This window comes from Saccopteryx leptura, chromosome 3, assembly GCF_036850995.1.
Source record: "Saccopteryx leptura isolate mSacLep1 chromosome 3, mSacLep1_pri_phased_curated, whole genome shotgun sequence".
Classification (NCBI taxonomy): Eukaryota; Metazoa; Chordata; class Mammalia; order Chiroptera; family Emballonuridae; genus Saccopteryx; species Saccopteryx leptura.
In genome coordinates, this window is record NC_089505.1 from 340,914,894 (window position 1) to 340,931,234 (window position 16,341).

The 16,341-nt window shown below is 32.9% G+C and overlaps 1 protein-coding gene across 49 annotated transcripts in view; it reads left to right on the plus strand.

Annotated features, from left to right (window-relative positions):
- Positions 1-16,341, plus strand: part of RIMS2 (regulating synaptic membrane exocytosis 2) — a 644,704-nt gene that overhangs the window by 329,420 nt on the left and 298,943 nt on the right. For 25 of the 49 annotated variants that reach the window (XM_066379287.1, XM_066379300.1, XM_066379288.1 and 22 more), the window contains 5 exons: positions 2,485-2,693; positions 4,155-4,274; positions 7,337-7,436; positions 8,295-8,418; positions 12,954-13,000. In XM_066379287.1, the coding sequence (XP_066235384.1) occupies positions 2,485-2,693; positions 4,155-4,274; positions 7,337-7,436; positions 8,295-8,418; positions 12,954-13,000 (600 nt within the window). Of the gene's footprint in view, positions 1-2,300; positions 2,369-2,484; positions 2,694-4,154; positions 4,275-7,336; positions 7,437-8,294; positions 8,419-12,953; positions 13,001-16,341 lie in introns of all 49 variants that reach the window. The other 24 variants (XM_066379295.1, XM_066379297.1, XM_066379341.1 and 21 more) reach the window with 1 other exon arrangement.

Genomic DNA, 16,341 nt, shown 5'->3' on the forward strand with positions numbered 1-16,341 from the left:
CAGACCAGGATCCACCTGGCAAGACCCCTAGGGGGTGATACTCTGCCCATGGGGCCCTTGCTCCATTTTTTTAGTGCCTGAGGCAGAAGCCCTGGAGCCATCCTCAGTGCCTGGGGCCAACTTGCTCTAATTGAGCCTCGGCTGCACTAGGGGAGGAGAAGAGAGAGTGAGAGAGAGAGAGAGATGTGAGAGGGGCTGGGGTGGAGAAGCAGATGGGCATTTCTCCTGTGTGCCCTGACTCGGAACCAAACCTGGGACTTCCTCACACCAGGCTCTACCACTGAGCCAACTAGCCAGGGCTTAAGGTGCATGTTTTTATTTTTATATTTATGAATCTTATGCTCAGTGACATCTTAGATTCTGTGAAATAGAGTAATTCCTTCCTACTCTTTCCCTAATACAGTGTTCTTCCTCCAGCCTTTTCCCTCTCACAAATGTCTTTCCTTACATTCCGTTGTTAATGCCAGAAACCTGAGAGCTATTTTTGATGCTTCGGTCTTTCATAATACTTAATTCTACCTCCAAAACACCTCTTAGTTCTCTTTTCTTAGCATGCCTGTTATCACTTTTGTTAAAGCTCTAATCACCTGTCAGATGGATTACTGCAAATGCCTTTTACTGCTTAGATTCATCTTTTAAAAATGTAAATCAGTTTACATCACTGTCATATGTAAAATCCTTCAAGGAATGAAATTTATTGTCTTGAATATGGCATAAAAAGGTCTCACTAAGTTGGTTTGTGCTGCCTAGCCAGTCTCATCTAGAATTACATTTGCCCTCATTCTTTTCGGTTTAGACACACTGGTGTCCTAGCAGTTCTTTTACAGTGCCATGTTGTTGCTTCTTCCTGGAGTACTTATTCCTCCTTTTTAATTTTTTAAAATTTAAGGGTGACACTAGTTAACATAATTATACTGGTTTTGGCTGCCCAGTTCTACAACACATCTCAGTATACTGTATTGTGAATGCTTGATTTTTGTTTTCCCTCTGCCTGTCTCCTTACTTATCCTTTAGGTCACACATTTCAGTTCTCATCTTAAACATCGTGTGTTTAGAGATGTTTTCTGACCCCTAAACTTAAATTAGATCTTATACTATCTCAGTGTTTGTATTTTCTTATGTGACCCTGATGACTTATTTATTATATTTATCTCTTTTCTATATGTCATAGTTTTACCCCATACACTAGAGCTTAGCACAATGCTTAACAAATGGAAGGTGTTTAGTAAATATTTTTAATTACTATATAAGTGAAAGTATAAATAGAGTTTTAAAAGGTATATGTGCACACATAGACTAAAGGAATTCATTTCCAAATGTGACATAAATAAATAGCACGTAAGTTAGGGAATAGATATTTATCTAATTGCACAAATTTTTGACAAAATTATTTTATTTGGTTATTTATTTATTTTGTGGCAGAGAGTCAGAAAGAGGGACAGATAGGGACAGACAGACAGGAAGGGAGAGAGATAAGAAACATCAATTCTTCGTTGCAGCTCCTTAGTTGTTCATTGATTGATTTCTCATATGTGCCTTGACCGGGTGGCTACAACAGACCAAGTGACCTCTTGCTCGAGCCAGCGAACTTGAGCTCAAGCTGGTGAGCCTAAGAAAATTTAATTCTTATGAGCATGAAATTTCTAAAACTACTTGAAAAATTCTTTCAAAATATTATTAAATAATTCATGATATTAGTAAAGTTTATTTTATTTTTACTAATAGCATTTCAGGGCATGTGTTTTGTCATTTTCATACAAAATTATTCTTTTGTGTAACCTTTACTTTTGTTTTAACCACCAAATATTTTTAGGAGGTTTCAGCATTAAAAACAATATGCTACATTCTAGGAAAAACATTTAATGACTTGGCTTTTGTTGTAGTGGTTATTGGCAAGCCACTGTTTAGTTTTTAGAATGTTCTTTAATCTGTGAAGAATAACTCATGTGTGATGGCCAGCATGAAAAATATAGAATGAATAACAGACATAACCAATAGTCTTTTTCTTTTTCAGAATATATCATTTTTTTATTTTAATTCCTGTTTATTATTAGCCTTTTCTCTTCTTTCAGTACTTTTGTTCTATAGGGTCTGTGTAGAGACCATAACTTTATATTCTGCATTCTATAAATTTTACTCATATGGAATGCTAGCTTTCTCTTGGTATGCATAGTAAGTGCTGCAGGCAAAGTTCTTCAAACCAGACAGTTTCACACAGTTTAAAATTGTATAATGTCTTTGTCTGTCATTTCTTTTGCCGTCTCCTTTACTGCACTCTTTTGTCTGTCTGACTCTCACAGGAGACATGGATTACAACTGGTTGGACCATACGTCTTGGCATAGCAGTGAGGCCTCCCCAATGTCTTTGGTGAGACATGCGGAGCCTTACTATTTAATTTCTGTTATCATTTCACTTTTCCTTTTTTATTTACACTTTTGCATGTTTTCTTTTTTGTATCTTTTTTTTTTATCCCACACCTGTAGGGGACAGTCAAAAGGGAAAAAGAAAAACTAGTGAGCAGGCAGTATTGTCGGACTCTAACACCAGGTCTGAGAGACAAAAGAAAATGATGTACTTTGGTGGCCACTCTTTGGAAGAGGATTTGGAATGGTCTGAGCCTCAGATTAAGGACTCTGGGGTAGATACCTGTAGTAGCACAACCCTTAACGAGGAACATAGCCATAGTGATAAGGTACTGAGATTGTGGAGCCTGCCTTTTAACCTGCTCATTTGGTCTTCGTTTGCTCTCTGTCACTCATTCAAACTAAACTTAATAAAAGAACAGGGCATTGCAAGGTTCAATGTAGCATTTCTTAAGGTGCAGAAAAGAAAAACAAAACCAAAAGAAACAAATCAAAATATTTCTTGCTTGCTTTGCTGTTTATGTTGTTTGACGGCATACCAAAAAATAAGTAAATGAAATAAAAATTAGGAACAAAGGAATTTGTCTGTGGTCGCATGAGAGAATTTTATAATGTTATTGTAAACCACAAATAACAAAGAATGTTTTTTGGATTGGCTTATTTGATTGCTTGCATATGTTTTCCTTGGGATGAAAATTAAATTATTAAGAGTTTGAATCCCAGGCAAAAGGGAGATGATAATTGGGTCTGTTTGCACAGAAAAAGTTGTTTTTCTTTTTTCCCTTTCACTGTCATTTTGCTCTTTTGTTTTATTGTCATAGCATTTCAATGTAGCACTAATTAGTATTAGAACCATTGCCATCTGCTTTGGTATTTATTATTTTTGCTTTTAGAGTAGTGAGACTTCTGAAATCTTATTATCATATAGAAGTGATTGACTGGAACTTGTCTTTTGCCTGCTAAATTTTGCATGACGATGTGCATGTTACTTTAAGATAACTGAAATGTGATTACACAAATCACTTACTTTGTTATTTGACATATAATTCATAATGGCATGGTGTTTGATTCATAAAGAGCTTGGTTCTGCCCTAAGAAAAAGATAAACTCCTAATATCTTCAAGGTTATTTAACAAGGTATACCACTGAATTATCTAATAAAATTAATTTACTAACTAGATCAAAGCCTTTGAAAGAATAAATGTACCTCCAAACTGTGAGAAATGTAATCTATCCTCACCTTTGAATTAAACTTATTTCTCCTAGAATTAATCAGAATGTTATTGGGGCTTGTGTATTTTTTGTAATTTTAATCTAGAAACCTATTTCACAAAAGCCCTCATCATAGGTTTGGATTTTGTGTTTTATGTAATTTGACCTTTTAATTTTTATTGTAATAAGGTCTCTCAGTCTTCCAAAAGTTTTGAAGATTAAAATTTCATTTTTAACTAAGTTTAATTATATAGAATTTCAATCTTTTCTACCTGTGAACTTATTATTCTTTAGCACATATGTAACTAGAGTTTGACTATTTTAAAGATTTCTCAGATTTTGTAGAACTGTATAATTTGAGTATTTTGAAGTAGTTTGATTTTGAAAAACTTGAGAATATAAAATTGAGGTTATAAACATGATATAGTAAGCCCTTTTGATCAAAGTTTTGAATGCACACTGGTTTGTGTAATCATAACACTTTGGAAATCTGAAATTTAGAGAGATTGTAAAATAAGGAGTCATTTGTCATAAAAGGAAATTAATTTTGTTTTTTGTTTTTTGATGTAATATGTTAGCACCCTGTCACGTGGCAGCCATCTAAAGATGGAGATCGTTTAATTGGTCGTATTTTATTAAATAAGCGTCTAAAAGATGGAAGTGTACCTCGAGATTCAGGAGCAATGCTTGGCTTGAAGGTATGTGATGAAATATTTAGGATTTTAGCTCTTTAATACTTTATAGATTTATCAGAGATGCAAAAGAGATAATAACTCTTTCTACCTCTACCAGTTTAGTAGCTTTTCTTTTCATTTTCAAGAATTTCAAAATATTTGCCTTCATTATCCATTCTTATTTTCCATGTTTTATTTAAGACATTGCCCTTATTATACAATAATTCTGGTATATATAACTTTGAAAATTATAACAAGTTATATATTTCAATACTAAATACAGTGCACAAACTTACTTTACTTGTACAGTTTGTACTTTATGTCTGTATTTGTGTTTATATTTTATTTAAATGATAGTTTTATCAATTATTCAACATATAAACTTCAGAAATACAATATATATATATATTATTTAAGACTATACATTTTTGTATTAGTGTAGCAAAATATGTGTATGTGTGTGTGAGAGAGAGAGAAAACTGTTTGAAGTCTGGAAACTCAAAAATACTTATGTTAGAAGATTTAATATAAACATCAATTTATATTTTATTATAAATTACCTAATAAATATTTGGTAATTACACTAAATAAAGTTCTATTTGTTTGCTTTTTGTACATCTGTATAGTGAATTAAAAACTGGAATGAATAAAGAGTAAATGTTTGAGTTAAACCATTGCTACAGAAGTTTCCTTCCAACTTAGTGAGATATATTATGCAATTTTGGGTGTAAGTGGAATTGGGCACCTGATGTTTATTGGGTGACTGACATGTGGCTGGCACTCATCTGAGCATTTTACATCTATCATTTTGTTTAACACTCACAAAAGAAAAAAAAGAAGCTTAGAAAATTTTTATAACTTACCCACAGTCACAAGATGGTGATAAAGGTGGGATTTAAATCCAGATCTGCAGTGTAATATAGTGTTAGAGCAGTGTAATATAGAGGTTAGGAAGTCTTGGCTTGATTTCTAGGTACAGAAATTATTGAATGCATGACATTGTCAACTAAACTTCTCTGAACCTCAGACTCCTCATCTGTATAATGGAGGTAATAATGCTTAGTAAATAGTTATAATGAGATTCAATAAAACAATATTTAAACATTTACTACAGTGGGCCCTGGCTGGTGACTCGGTGATAGAGCGTTGGCCCAGCATATGGAAGTCCTGGTTTTGATTCCCGACCAGGGCACAAGGAGAAGTGCCAATCTGCTTCTCCACCCTTCCGCTTCTCTTTTCTCTCTATCTCTCTCTTCCCCTCTCGTAGCCAACGCTCCATTGGAACAAAGTTGGCCCAGGTGCTGAGGATGGCTCCATGGCCTCCACCTCAGGCACTAGAATGGCTTCAGATGCAAGAGAGCAATGCTCCAGATGGGCAGAGCATCACCCTCTAGTGGGCATCCCGGTCGGGTGCATTCGGGAGTCTGTCTTTCTGCCTCCCTGCTTCTTACTTCAGAAAAAACAAAAACCAAAAAGAATTTACTAGAGTGGGTGACACATTTTACTATTTCAATAACAATATAGTCAGTAATACTGTTACTGTTACAATTTATCAAGTCAAAAAAAGTTTTTATAAATTAACATCGGGATGTATCTAAATCCAAAATATTTACACACTTAATTTTCAGAATCAAATATAGGAATAGTTAATATTAACTGAACTGCAACTGAGTTTAAATCACTGCAGTTTGGGAATAAATAAATGGAATAAGACAAATCAGTGGTTTGTGAATTCAGATATTTTTCACTCAATTTGGAAAAAACTGTTTTAGTCAATGAAATTACTTATTGTTGTTTCCTTAGCTTTCTATAACACTGATATATTGATTGACTTGCAGTTGATGAGAATCCAAGTATTAATTTTGTAAGAGACCTCTCTTGCAGGTACATCTATGATTCCACAGCATAATAATATATATATGGTTTTTTTTTCATAGAAGATATACAGGAGAGGGCAAAGCAGGTTTACAGTTATGAGTACATGAGACAGAGTATATATCAAAAAATATATATACTGCTCTCAAAAATTAGGGGATATTTCAAAATGAATATGAAACGATAAAATATCCTCTAATTTTTGTGAGCAGTATATATTTTTTGTGACAGAGACAGAGAGAGGGAAAGAAAGGGACAGACAAGAAGGGAGAGATGAGAAGTATCAATTCTTCATTGCAGCTCCTTAGTTGTTCATTGATTGCTTTCTCATATGTGCCTTGACCCAGGGGCTACAGCAGAGCGATAACCCCTTGCTCAAGCCAGTGACCTTGGGCTTCAAGCCAGCAACCTTTGGGCTCAAGCCAGCAACCATGGGGTCATATCCATGATCCCACACTCAAGCCAGTGACCCTGCACTGGCTCAAGCTGGATAAGCCCATGCTGAAGCTGGCAAACTCAGGGATTTGAACCTGGGTCTTCTGTGTCCTAGTCTGACGCTCTATTCACTGTGCCACTGCCTGGTCAGGCATTGCATTATTATTTATTAATTGTTGTATTTTCATATGATCAACTGTAAACCTACTTTTGCCTCACCTGTATACAGATAGAAACATAAAATTAGAAAAACTGAAATATAGATGGTCACAAGTTCACATTAATTCTGAAGAGATTAAGTAAATTTTGTAATTTTTTTCAGGAAAAGTATATCATTATCATGCATATTATCAATGTGCCTAAAAGGCTAATGATTAAATTTTGGTAGCATATCATAATTATAATAAAAGTAACAAGTATTTATATTCTGTGACATTTGAAATCTATTTATTAATTACATAGGACTGAAATAACATGTTTTTAAAAGTGACAGAAGTTAAGAATTCTATAATAAAGAAATTATAAATTCATTTTTCTACATATGCAACATTTTCAACAAATAATAGATTAAATTGTAAAACATTTGGAATATGTAAAAAGCTTACTCTTGAGACATGTACTCAGTTCTTAATAACAACACTATATTACTGAAAATATATTTTTAGTATAGTAAATTATAGTTTTGAAGCTGCAAATTGTCTAGTTATTTTTTACTTGAATCTTCAGCCATGTTCATGGGAATAATATGTGCCTTAACACTTTCCTGCTTTAAACAGGTTGTAGGAGGAAAAATGACTGAATCAGGTCGGCTCTGTGCATTTATTACCAAAGTAAAAAAAGGAAGTTTAGCTGATACTGTAGGACATCTTAGACCAGGTAGGTTTTTATTTTTGATTATTTCCATTTAACTTGCTAAACACTAGTAGTTATGAAAAAGTTATCCAGCTCTAAATATGATTAAACCAGTAACAAAGAGCTCATTTAACTTAAATTTACTCATTAATGGAAAGTTATGCTATTATTTGGGTCACATTAGATAAAAAGGTTGTTATAGTTACTAATTATTATTATTACTTTTTGCTTACTGATATTTCTTACTCTTATCTAGTATTAACCTACTTTGTTTCCCATAAGCGTTCAGTTTTCTTTTGAAAAATTCCAGCATAGTTTGGGAAACATACTTTTTAAATAAATACATATTTTCTAAAATGTGTCATTTTTTATCTCTTTGGTAATGGATAGAAAAGATCCTTGAGTGCCTTGGAGAGGATTCAGTCAGATACTAAATATTAAGCTTCTTACAAGAGAATTTAGACAAGATGCTCAGCCGAATGTATATTGAAAAAACTAAAACAAAGAGTTGTAAAATCTTCATGGTATTGATAGTTTCTAGAATTAGAATATCTGTGTCACCAAGATGGTGACATAGGTTGCTCCTGACTTTGCTCCCCATCAGAAGAAGAACTAACAGCTATTCATGGACAAGACACCTCTGAAAAATCTTGAAAATCACAGAGACAACTTTTATGTAATTGCTTTACTGATCCTGTCCTCTTGGGTGAAATCATCGTTATCATTAAATTTTATGCCAGTGGAGCTGTTCTCAATGTTTCTTGTTTCATAATGGTAATTTTATTCTATGGAGTTCATTGCCATTTAAGATTGCTTTGTTTAGAGTGCATTTTATGAATTAGATTTTCTTTCTAAGATTATCAATACTGACACACAAACTAGGTGATGAAGTGTTAGAATGGAATGGAAGGCTATTGCAAGGAGCCACATTTGAGGAAGTATATAACATCATTCTGGAATCCAAACCTGAACCACAAGTGGAGCTTGTTGTTTCAAGGCCTATTGGGTAAGTTGGTTTGTATGCTTTTCACATGCACAAAATTGACTACTGTTAAAGAATTTGTGATGTGCCATCTAAAAATGTCTGTTTACCTTATAAAAAATTATATTAACATTTTTTCTTTTACTAAAAACACTTTACCAAATATCATGACATCTTTTTACAGTTAATTACAATATAAGACATATTTAGTCAATTATTGTTTTTATTATTTTAGTAGGTTAGTTGATAGTTAATGGCATTAGTAGAAGAGGACCATAGAAACAATTACTTTTAAAGGCAGTTTCATGAACTATGTCTTTTATATTATAAAAATGAGGGTCAAGGATGCCAGAGTAATGGCAGCATGGAAGATACTCCTGATCTCTCCGCTTGAAATTTTATCAAATTGAACAACTATAATGCAGTGAAGGAACCCCAGCTTAGTTCGCAGGTGCACCTGAAAGATCTGTACACCAAATGAACTAAAGGTGGGAGGGATTGAAATAGGGGGGCAGAGAATAAGACACAATCGCAGTTCCCCCAAAGAGAAATCAGGGGTGACTGGGTTTTTTTTCCTTAATCAGCCAGGATTATGGGGAGGAAGGAAACTTGGGCTGTCTGGATTTTTTCAGCTGGGACACAGAGAGTGAAGGCCGGAGTGACTGGGCTTCTTCCTGGAAGAGGGAGCGGAGAGATTGAGGGGTAGAGGGGAAAATATTAAACCAAAATGGCAGCAGAGTACAGGGTCACAGCCAGTGTTCATGTGGTCTGTCCACAGTCCTCACTCAGTGCAGAGACTGAGAAAAGCAAAGTGCGGCCCTCTAGCCTTCCAGATCCTGCCTCCCTCACCTTGTGAGTATGGAGAGCGGCAGTGACAGACCCCACAGTTAACTCTCCAGAGTCACTCTTTCCCCTGAAGAATAGAGATGCTTTGTGTCTGGTCCTCTGGCCTGTTGAGACTTGGGGAGGAGCACATGGAGGCCTGAGATTGCCATTGCTAAAGCTATAAAGCTGTAAAGCCCTAACAGCATGTCCCATCCACCAATGTGATTGTGTCCCGCCTACATCATTGTGACACCAACATCTCAGCAGATGTCAGCCCAGTAATTTCACAGAACTAAAGCATATAACACAGTGACACCTACTGGAAAAAAAGAGTAACCTCTTAAAACTGAAATCTTTTTTTCCTTTATTTCCTTCATGTTATTTCTCTTTGTCTCTTTGAATTTCATTTTCTTGAAGTTTTCTTTAAATAGGAAGGAGAAATAAAAACTTTTTCCGACATACAGAAGTTGAGGAAATTTATCACCAGAATACTCCCACTGCAGGAAATACTCAAGGAGGTTATTTGACCAGATACAAAGAACAAAACAAATCAACACTACAAGTAAAAGCTCCAACAAGGTCACAATAAAAACAAGGATAATCTGTGACAATAACATAAAAGAGGCAACAATAAAGATCTGCAGTAGCAAGGGAGGATGGAGTACAGAAGCACTCATAAGACAAAATACCTATGAGATTTACTTATTAAATATCACAGTATTATTTCCTTTATAAAAGCTTATATTCTAAGCCAATGTAAAATGTATACTTATAATTAGAAAAAGCAATTAAACTTTATAAACTGACAATGAATTATTAAATGCATGCTCAATTTAGGATCATGAAATTTTTCCTCTTAGTAACCTAATGGTAAATACCCACAAAAAAAGCCGCTACTGAAACATATAGCTTAAATAAAGAAGAAACAGGGAGAAGAAGTATGGAACACCACCAAAAAACCCAAAAAACAACTAACAGAAACACCAAAGAGAATAGTGAAATGGGACACAGAGCTACCAGAAAACAAAACATAAATGACTATAGTAAGCCCTCAAGGGTCAATCATTACCCTAAATATAAATGGACTGAACTCACCAATAAAGAGACACAGAGTAGCAGATTGGATCCAAAAGCAAAACCCAACCATATGCTGCCTTCAAGAGACACACTTAAGCTGCACAGACATAAGTAGACTCAAAGTGTAAGGTTTGAATCTGATTCTACAAGAAAATAATACCTAAAGAAAAAAATAGGTGTAGCCATACTCATATCTGACAGTGCTGACTTGAAGACAACAAAGATAACCAGAGACAAAGATAGACATTTCATAATGATAAAGGGAACATTGTATCAAGAAGACATAACACTTAGTAGTATATGTGCACCAAATCAGTGCACATATATTACCAAATCAGTGAATACCAAAAGATATAAGACATCTACTAACTAATCTAAAAATAGAAACAGACAAAAACACATTCGTACTTGGAGATCTCAAGAGAACATTGACAGCTTTAGATTGATCATCCAAACAGAAAATCAAAAAAGAAATATCAGCCTTAAACGAAACACTAGACCAAATGGTTAGACATTTACAGGAAATTTCAGAACATCAGATTTTATATTCTTTTCTAGTGTGCATGGAATATTCTCAAGAATAGACCATATGTAGGAGTAGAAAACTAACATCAACAAATTTATGAAGATTGAAATTATACCAAGCATATTTTCTGACCATAGGCTTTGAATTTAGAACTCAACTGCAAAAAAGAAAACAACAAATCCACAAAAATGTGGAAATTAAGTAACATACTTCTAAACAATGACTGAGTCAAAGAAGAAATAAAAGCAGAGACCAAAAGATATATAGAGACAAATGTAAATGACAACAAGACATCAAAATTTCTGTGGTGCAGCGAAAGCAGTAATAAGAGGGAACTTTTTATCATTATAGGCTTGTATCAAGAAACAAGAGATATCTTAACTAAACAACCTCATATCACATCTTAAAGACCTAGAAAAAGAATAAAGGCAACCCAAAGTTAACAAAAGAAAGGAAATATAAAAATTAGAGCAGAACTAAATGAAATAGAAAACAAAAAAACTTAGAGAAAAAATTAATACAAAAAAGAGCTGATTCTGTGAAAAGATCAAGAATATTGACAAATCCCTGGCTAGATCACTAAGGAAAAAAGAGAAAGGACTCATATAAACAAAATCCAAAATGAAAGAGGAGAATTAAAATTGATAATTTTCTAAAGTTGACAATAAATATAGTCCTTTGAACCAATAAGATTTACTTATTAAACATCACAGTATAATTTCCTTTATAAAAGCTTATATTTTAAGCCAATGTAAAATGTATAATTATAGTTAGAAAAAAGCAATTAAACTTTATAAACTGATAGTGAATTATTAAATACATGTTCAATTTAGGGTCATTCTAAAGTGGAGGCTATAGAAATTATTTTTTGTAGAATATTTACCCAGTTTTTACTCATTTGGGAAATATTGGACTATAGTATTTTATTCTCTTTTTATGCTGTAGAGATGACATGTTAACTTAGTGATTGAAATTTTCCTTTCTTTTTTAAAAATTTTTATTTAGAAAATTAACAGGGTGACATTGATCAATAAGAGTACATAGGTTTCAAGGAAACATTTCTATAGTATTTGAACTGTTGATTATGTTGTATACCCATCACCCCATGTCAAATCATTTTCTGTCACCTTATATTTGTCCCTCTTTATACCCTTCCCCCCACTGCTCAACCTCTCCATTCATTCCCTTCCCCCTCCCCCACGTTCCCTTCTCCCTGGTAACCACTAGAAATGTTCCTTTCAAATGTAATGAATCTGGCACACAAATTCTCATCTTTTTCATTTTGTGTTTTCAAAGTTTTGTATTGTAATATTGTACTGTATCGGGCTTAGTTTATTAATCAAATATATTTATTCACATTAAAAGATACTCTCTAAACATTTTTGTTTAATGTTTTAAATATTCTTTTATGTAATTTTCTGAATAATCTTAATCATTAATATCTACACCTTTTGGCAAATCTCAAACAAAATATACATATTTTTGGTGTAAATAAAGTCCCAAAGAAAACATGTTTGCATTCTTCTCAGTAGATCTATTACATTTAAACTTTTGCAATCTTTCTTTTTTTCTTTTTAGTATTTTATTTAGACAATTAATTTGAATGGGGTGACATTGGTCAACTAGAGTATATCAATTTAGAGAAAACATCTCCACATCATTTTGACATTCAATTATGTTGTATACCCATCATTTAAACATTTTCAATCAGAATCTGAATATTTTCCTTTTTGTCTTGGTGATATTTTATTTTCATTTTAATGTTATTGGTCTAGAACAATAGCAAGTAAAATAACCAATGGAATAGAATTACAATGTATCTATAAAACTTGTTGAATGCAGAAAATTTTTAGTATGGACAATGTATAGTGAGGCATATAGAAAATAAAAGATATGTTTTTACAAATATGATATATATGTATGAATTTTAATATTTGAGAAGTATTTGATTTTAATCAAAAATATTTTTATTAGTAATAGTATGGCTTATTTTTTTCTTATTTATGTAACATTGCTATCATAGACAATTTTGTTCATTTTATGAAGTCCTGTTATAATATTGATAGTGATTAAAATAACAGTTGCATTAATTGTTCCAATTATTTCTCGTTTTCTTTTTCTATTATTTTAGAGATATACCTAGAATACCTGATAGCACACATGCACAGCTGGAGTCCAGTAAGTTTCATTTATTCTTGAAGAAAATGTTATTAATGATGTCATTTATCAGGGGTAAAATGAAATATTTTATTTATTAATTCAAAGTAGGAGATAGAATAATCTTTTTTACTTATTTATTTATTAATTTTTTTTAGAGAGGAGGGGAAGGGGGAAGAAAGAGAGAGATAGAGAGACAAAAACATCGATTTGTTTTCCCACTTATCTATGCATTCATTGGTTGATTCTTGTATGTGCCCTGAATGGAAATCGAACCCACAACCTTCGTGTATTGGGACAGCACTCTAACCAGCTAAACTACATTACCAGTGCTGAAAATATAATAATCTTGTTATCAAGTTTATAATCATATAAAGTTTAAAAATTTAATATTATTTTATGTTATGAGAAGAAGTACAAAAGTCTATAATACTTCAAGGTAGTTTTTTTTGCCACACTGTTTTAACTACAGCTATTTTTAGATAGCTTTATTAGAGTATATTACAATAAACTATACATATTGAAAATACACAGATACATTCAGACATATATGTTAAACCATCACAATAAAAAATAATGAATATGGCATCACTCCCAAAATTTCACTTACTCCCCCCAATAGTTCCCCTGCTTTAAAAATTGACTACTATGTAACATAAGCCTCAGTAAATGGGGAATAAATGGGGAATGCTTGGGACAATCTAGTGAATAATTATATATACTCTTATTGACGTATATTTTTAGAAAATGGGATAATATTTCTGGTGTAACCTCAGATTTGTATTGGAACAATAGACATATTGTATAAGTTTATTTTATATAATGTTAAACACATAAATACTTTTTATTATTTAAAGTGCTATTTTAGATGTTACACTAATGATTTTTTCCCCCAGTGAACTACGTTTCTTTATTGATTGAGAGCAGGATAAGGGATATTGTGAAAGAAGAGAAGAGGGTTGCAATTTGAAATACACTGGTAGGGTACACCACATCAGAAGGAAGGATTAGCGCAAAGGTTTGAATGATTGGCTATCTGGGGGAAAAGCTTTCCTGGTACAGGATCCAGACATTCAATGTCTCTGTGCAAAAAAACCTAAGATGCATTTAAAGAAAAACAAGAAGGCCAGTTTGGCAGCCTTCTTTGGCAAGGGGGAGAATGGTGCGAAGGAAGATGGGACAGAAATGGGCCAAAGTGCTGGCTTTATAAACCACTGTAAAGACATTCCCTTTTACTCTGAAGGAAGTTAAGAACTCCATTGTATGGTTTGATGAAAGACTTATGTTTTAAAATCTAGCTACTTTGTTGAATATATATTAAATGAAGTTAAATGTGAAAGCAGAGGGACCAGTTAGAGGACTATTTCAGTATTTTAGTGGCAAGATGATTAGACCATGTGGGTTGCAATGAAGGTGGTAAGTGGTTGGATTCCCTGTATGCATAATAATTGAGGATATCCTTTCAAAATAGGGCTGTTTTAAATTTTATAAGTTTGAAAATTTTAAAAATCCTTACCAGATAGGTGAAATCTCTTTGAAATGTCAGTTTTCTATACTTAAAAATATGATCAAATGATGTGTTTGATTTAGTATTTTTGGCTAGATGTTAAATAATTTTGTCAAAAACAGTATCATGATCACATGAAACTATAACATAATAAATACTAATATAATGATAATAATTATGTATAATAATATTATTTTTATCACTCTTATTGAGTTTCTAAAACTGCTTGGTATTGTACCTATATTATCACAGTTCTTAAAACAATCCTAAGAAGTACACACAGTTTATTAATTTATGTTACTTCATTCAGATATTTTGTGAACAGTATGGAACAATTCCAAAATTGTTCCTGAGAAGACAGATGTCATTTCTCAAATCAGAGTTAATCTTTTATTCTATAAAAATGCTAAAGAATAGGTTTCTACAAAGCCCAATTCTTAACTTCTGTTTTTAGTCCCTCAATAAATTCTTCTGTTCATATGGTTTTATTGTCACATGACTCTTAATTTTACAAATAAAAATTATTTATCATTGTCTTTTCATCACTGGATGTTTAAAGAATACAATCTGTCAAGTGTTTTCTGGTTCCTTGAAGTTGAACATGTAGTAAATTGAGCTTATTCCTTACTATAAAGAGCATTATTTTTATGTGTGAATCTATAAAAGGTCTCACTATTACGTCTGATCCTAAGGCTTGCCATTTCCCCCTTCACTTTACACTACACTCTCTGTGGAGGTGAATTCTATCTATGTGTGCCTCCAATTAGGGAAACATTTTACAGTTTAGTTCCTAACACTAATGTCTACTATCCATTTGGTGCCATCTATATATTTAGTTACCTGTTTTATATCTCCCCTGGGATGTCTCAGGGTCACTGTGCTCCCAATTAACTTTTCCACTAATTCCTTCAAACAGGATTTCTCAGTGTCCTGTATCCCAGGGAAGATCAGCATGGTCCTGTGCAGAGAACAAGACACATGCATAGGGCACTTTCTTGGCCCCGTGTCTGGCTACAAGACTTGAAATCTTATTGTCATCCCTTCTCTTTCCTTTATATTTCTTATCTAATTGGTTTCTGAGTCCTCATTTTCTTATTTTAAGATAGCACCTGAATTCTTTCTATTCTATTTTGCCACCTTCCTTATTATAATTCTTTCTATTCTATTTTGCCACCTTCCTTATTATTATTGAATTCCATTTGTTCCTGACTGCTTTTTATGTTTCTCAACTCAATGTGCACTTTAAATAAGTGGTAAACTCACCTTCCTGAAATGCTGTTTTTATTACTTCATTCATAAGAATTTATCATGGCTATTTTATACTGCCAAAATGAATCCAGGCACTAAATCCTTCCAGTATTCCATTAGCCCCATTTTTATTCACTTTTCAATATGTTCCTTCCCTTCTATACAAATAAATTCATACATACCACTTCAGAGTACTGTGCTTCTGCTTTTTCCTATATTTCTTTTTTGTAGTCCTTCACCTCCTTTCTGCCTATCTAACTTATTCTTCCAAATATGGTTAAAAAATCACTTCCTGCAAACATTTTTATCATTAACATTCTAGTACTTACATTTTTAGTATTACAAAGTTAGAGCATCCTCAAATTGCCTTGTCAATTTAGGTTTTGGTTTTTCATACTTAAGTTTTTATTTAAAATTTTTCTTACTGTTTTTGTAAGATAAGAGTTTTTAGTACATATTAAAAAAAGTAAGTGAGTCTTGAGGTAGATGTCTGTCTCTGCTTTATTGGCATAGAAAATGGTTTCTCATTGGTCTTAAGAGAATCCCTAAGCTTCACTTATGCTTCAGTAAAATGTGCTAAGTGTATTTGGGACATCGTGTCTATGAA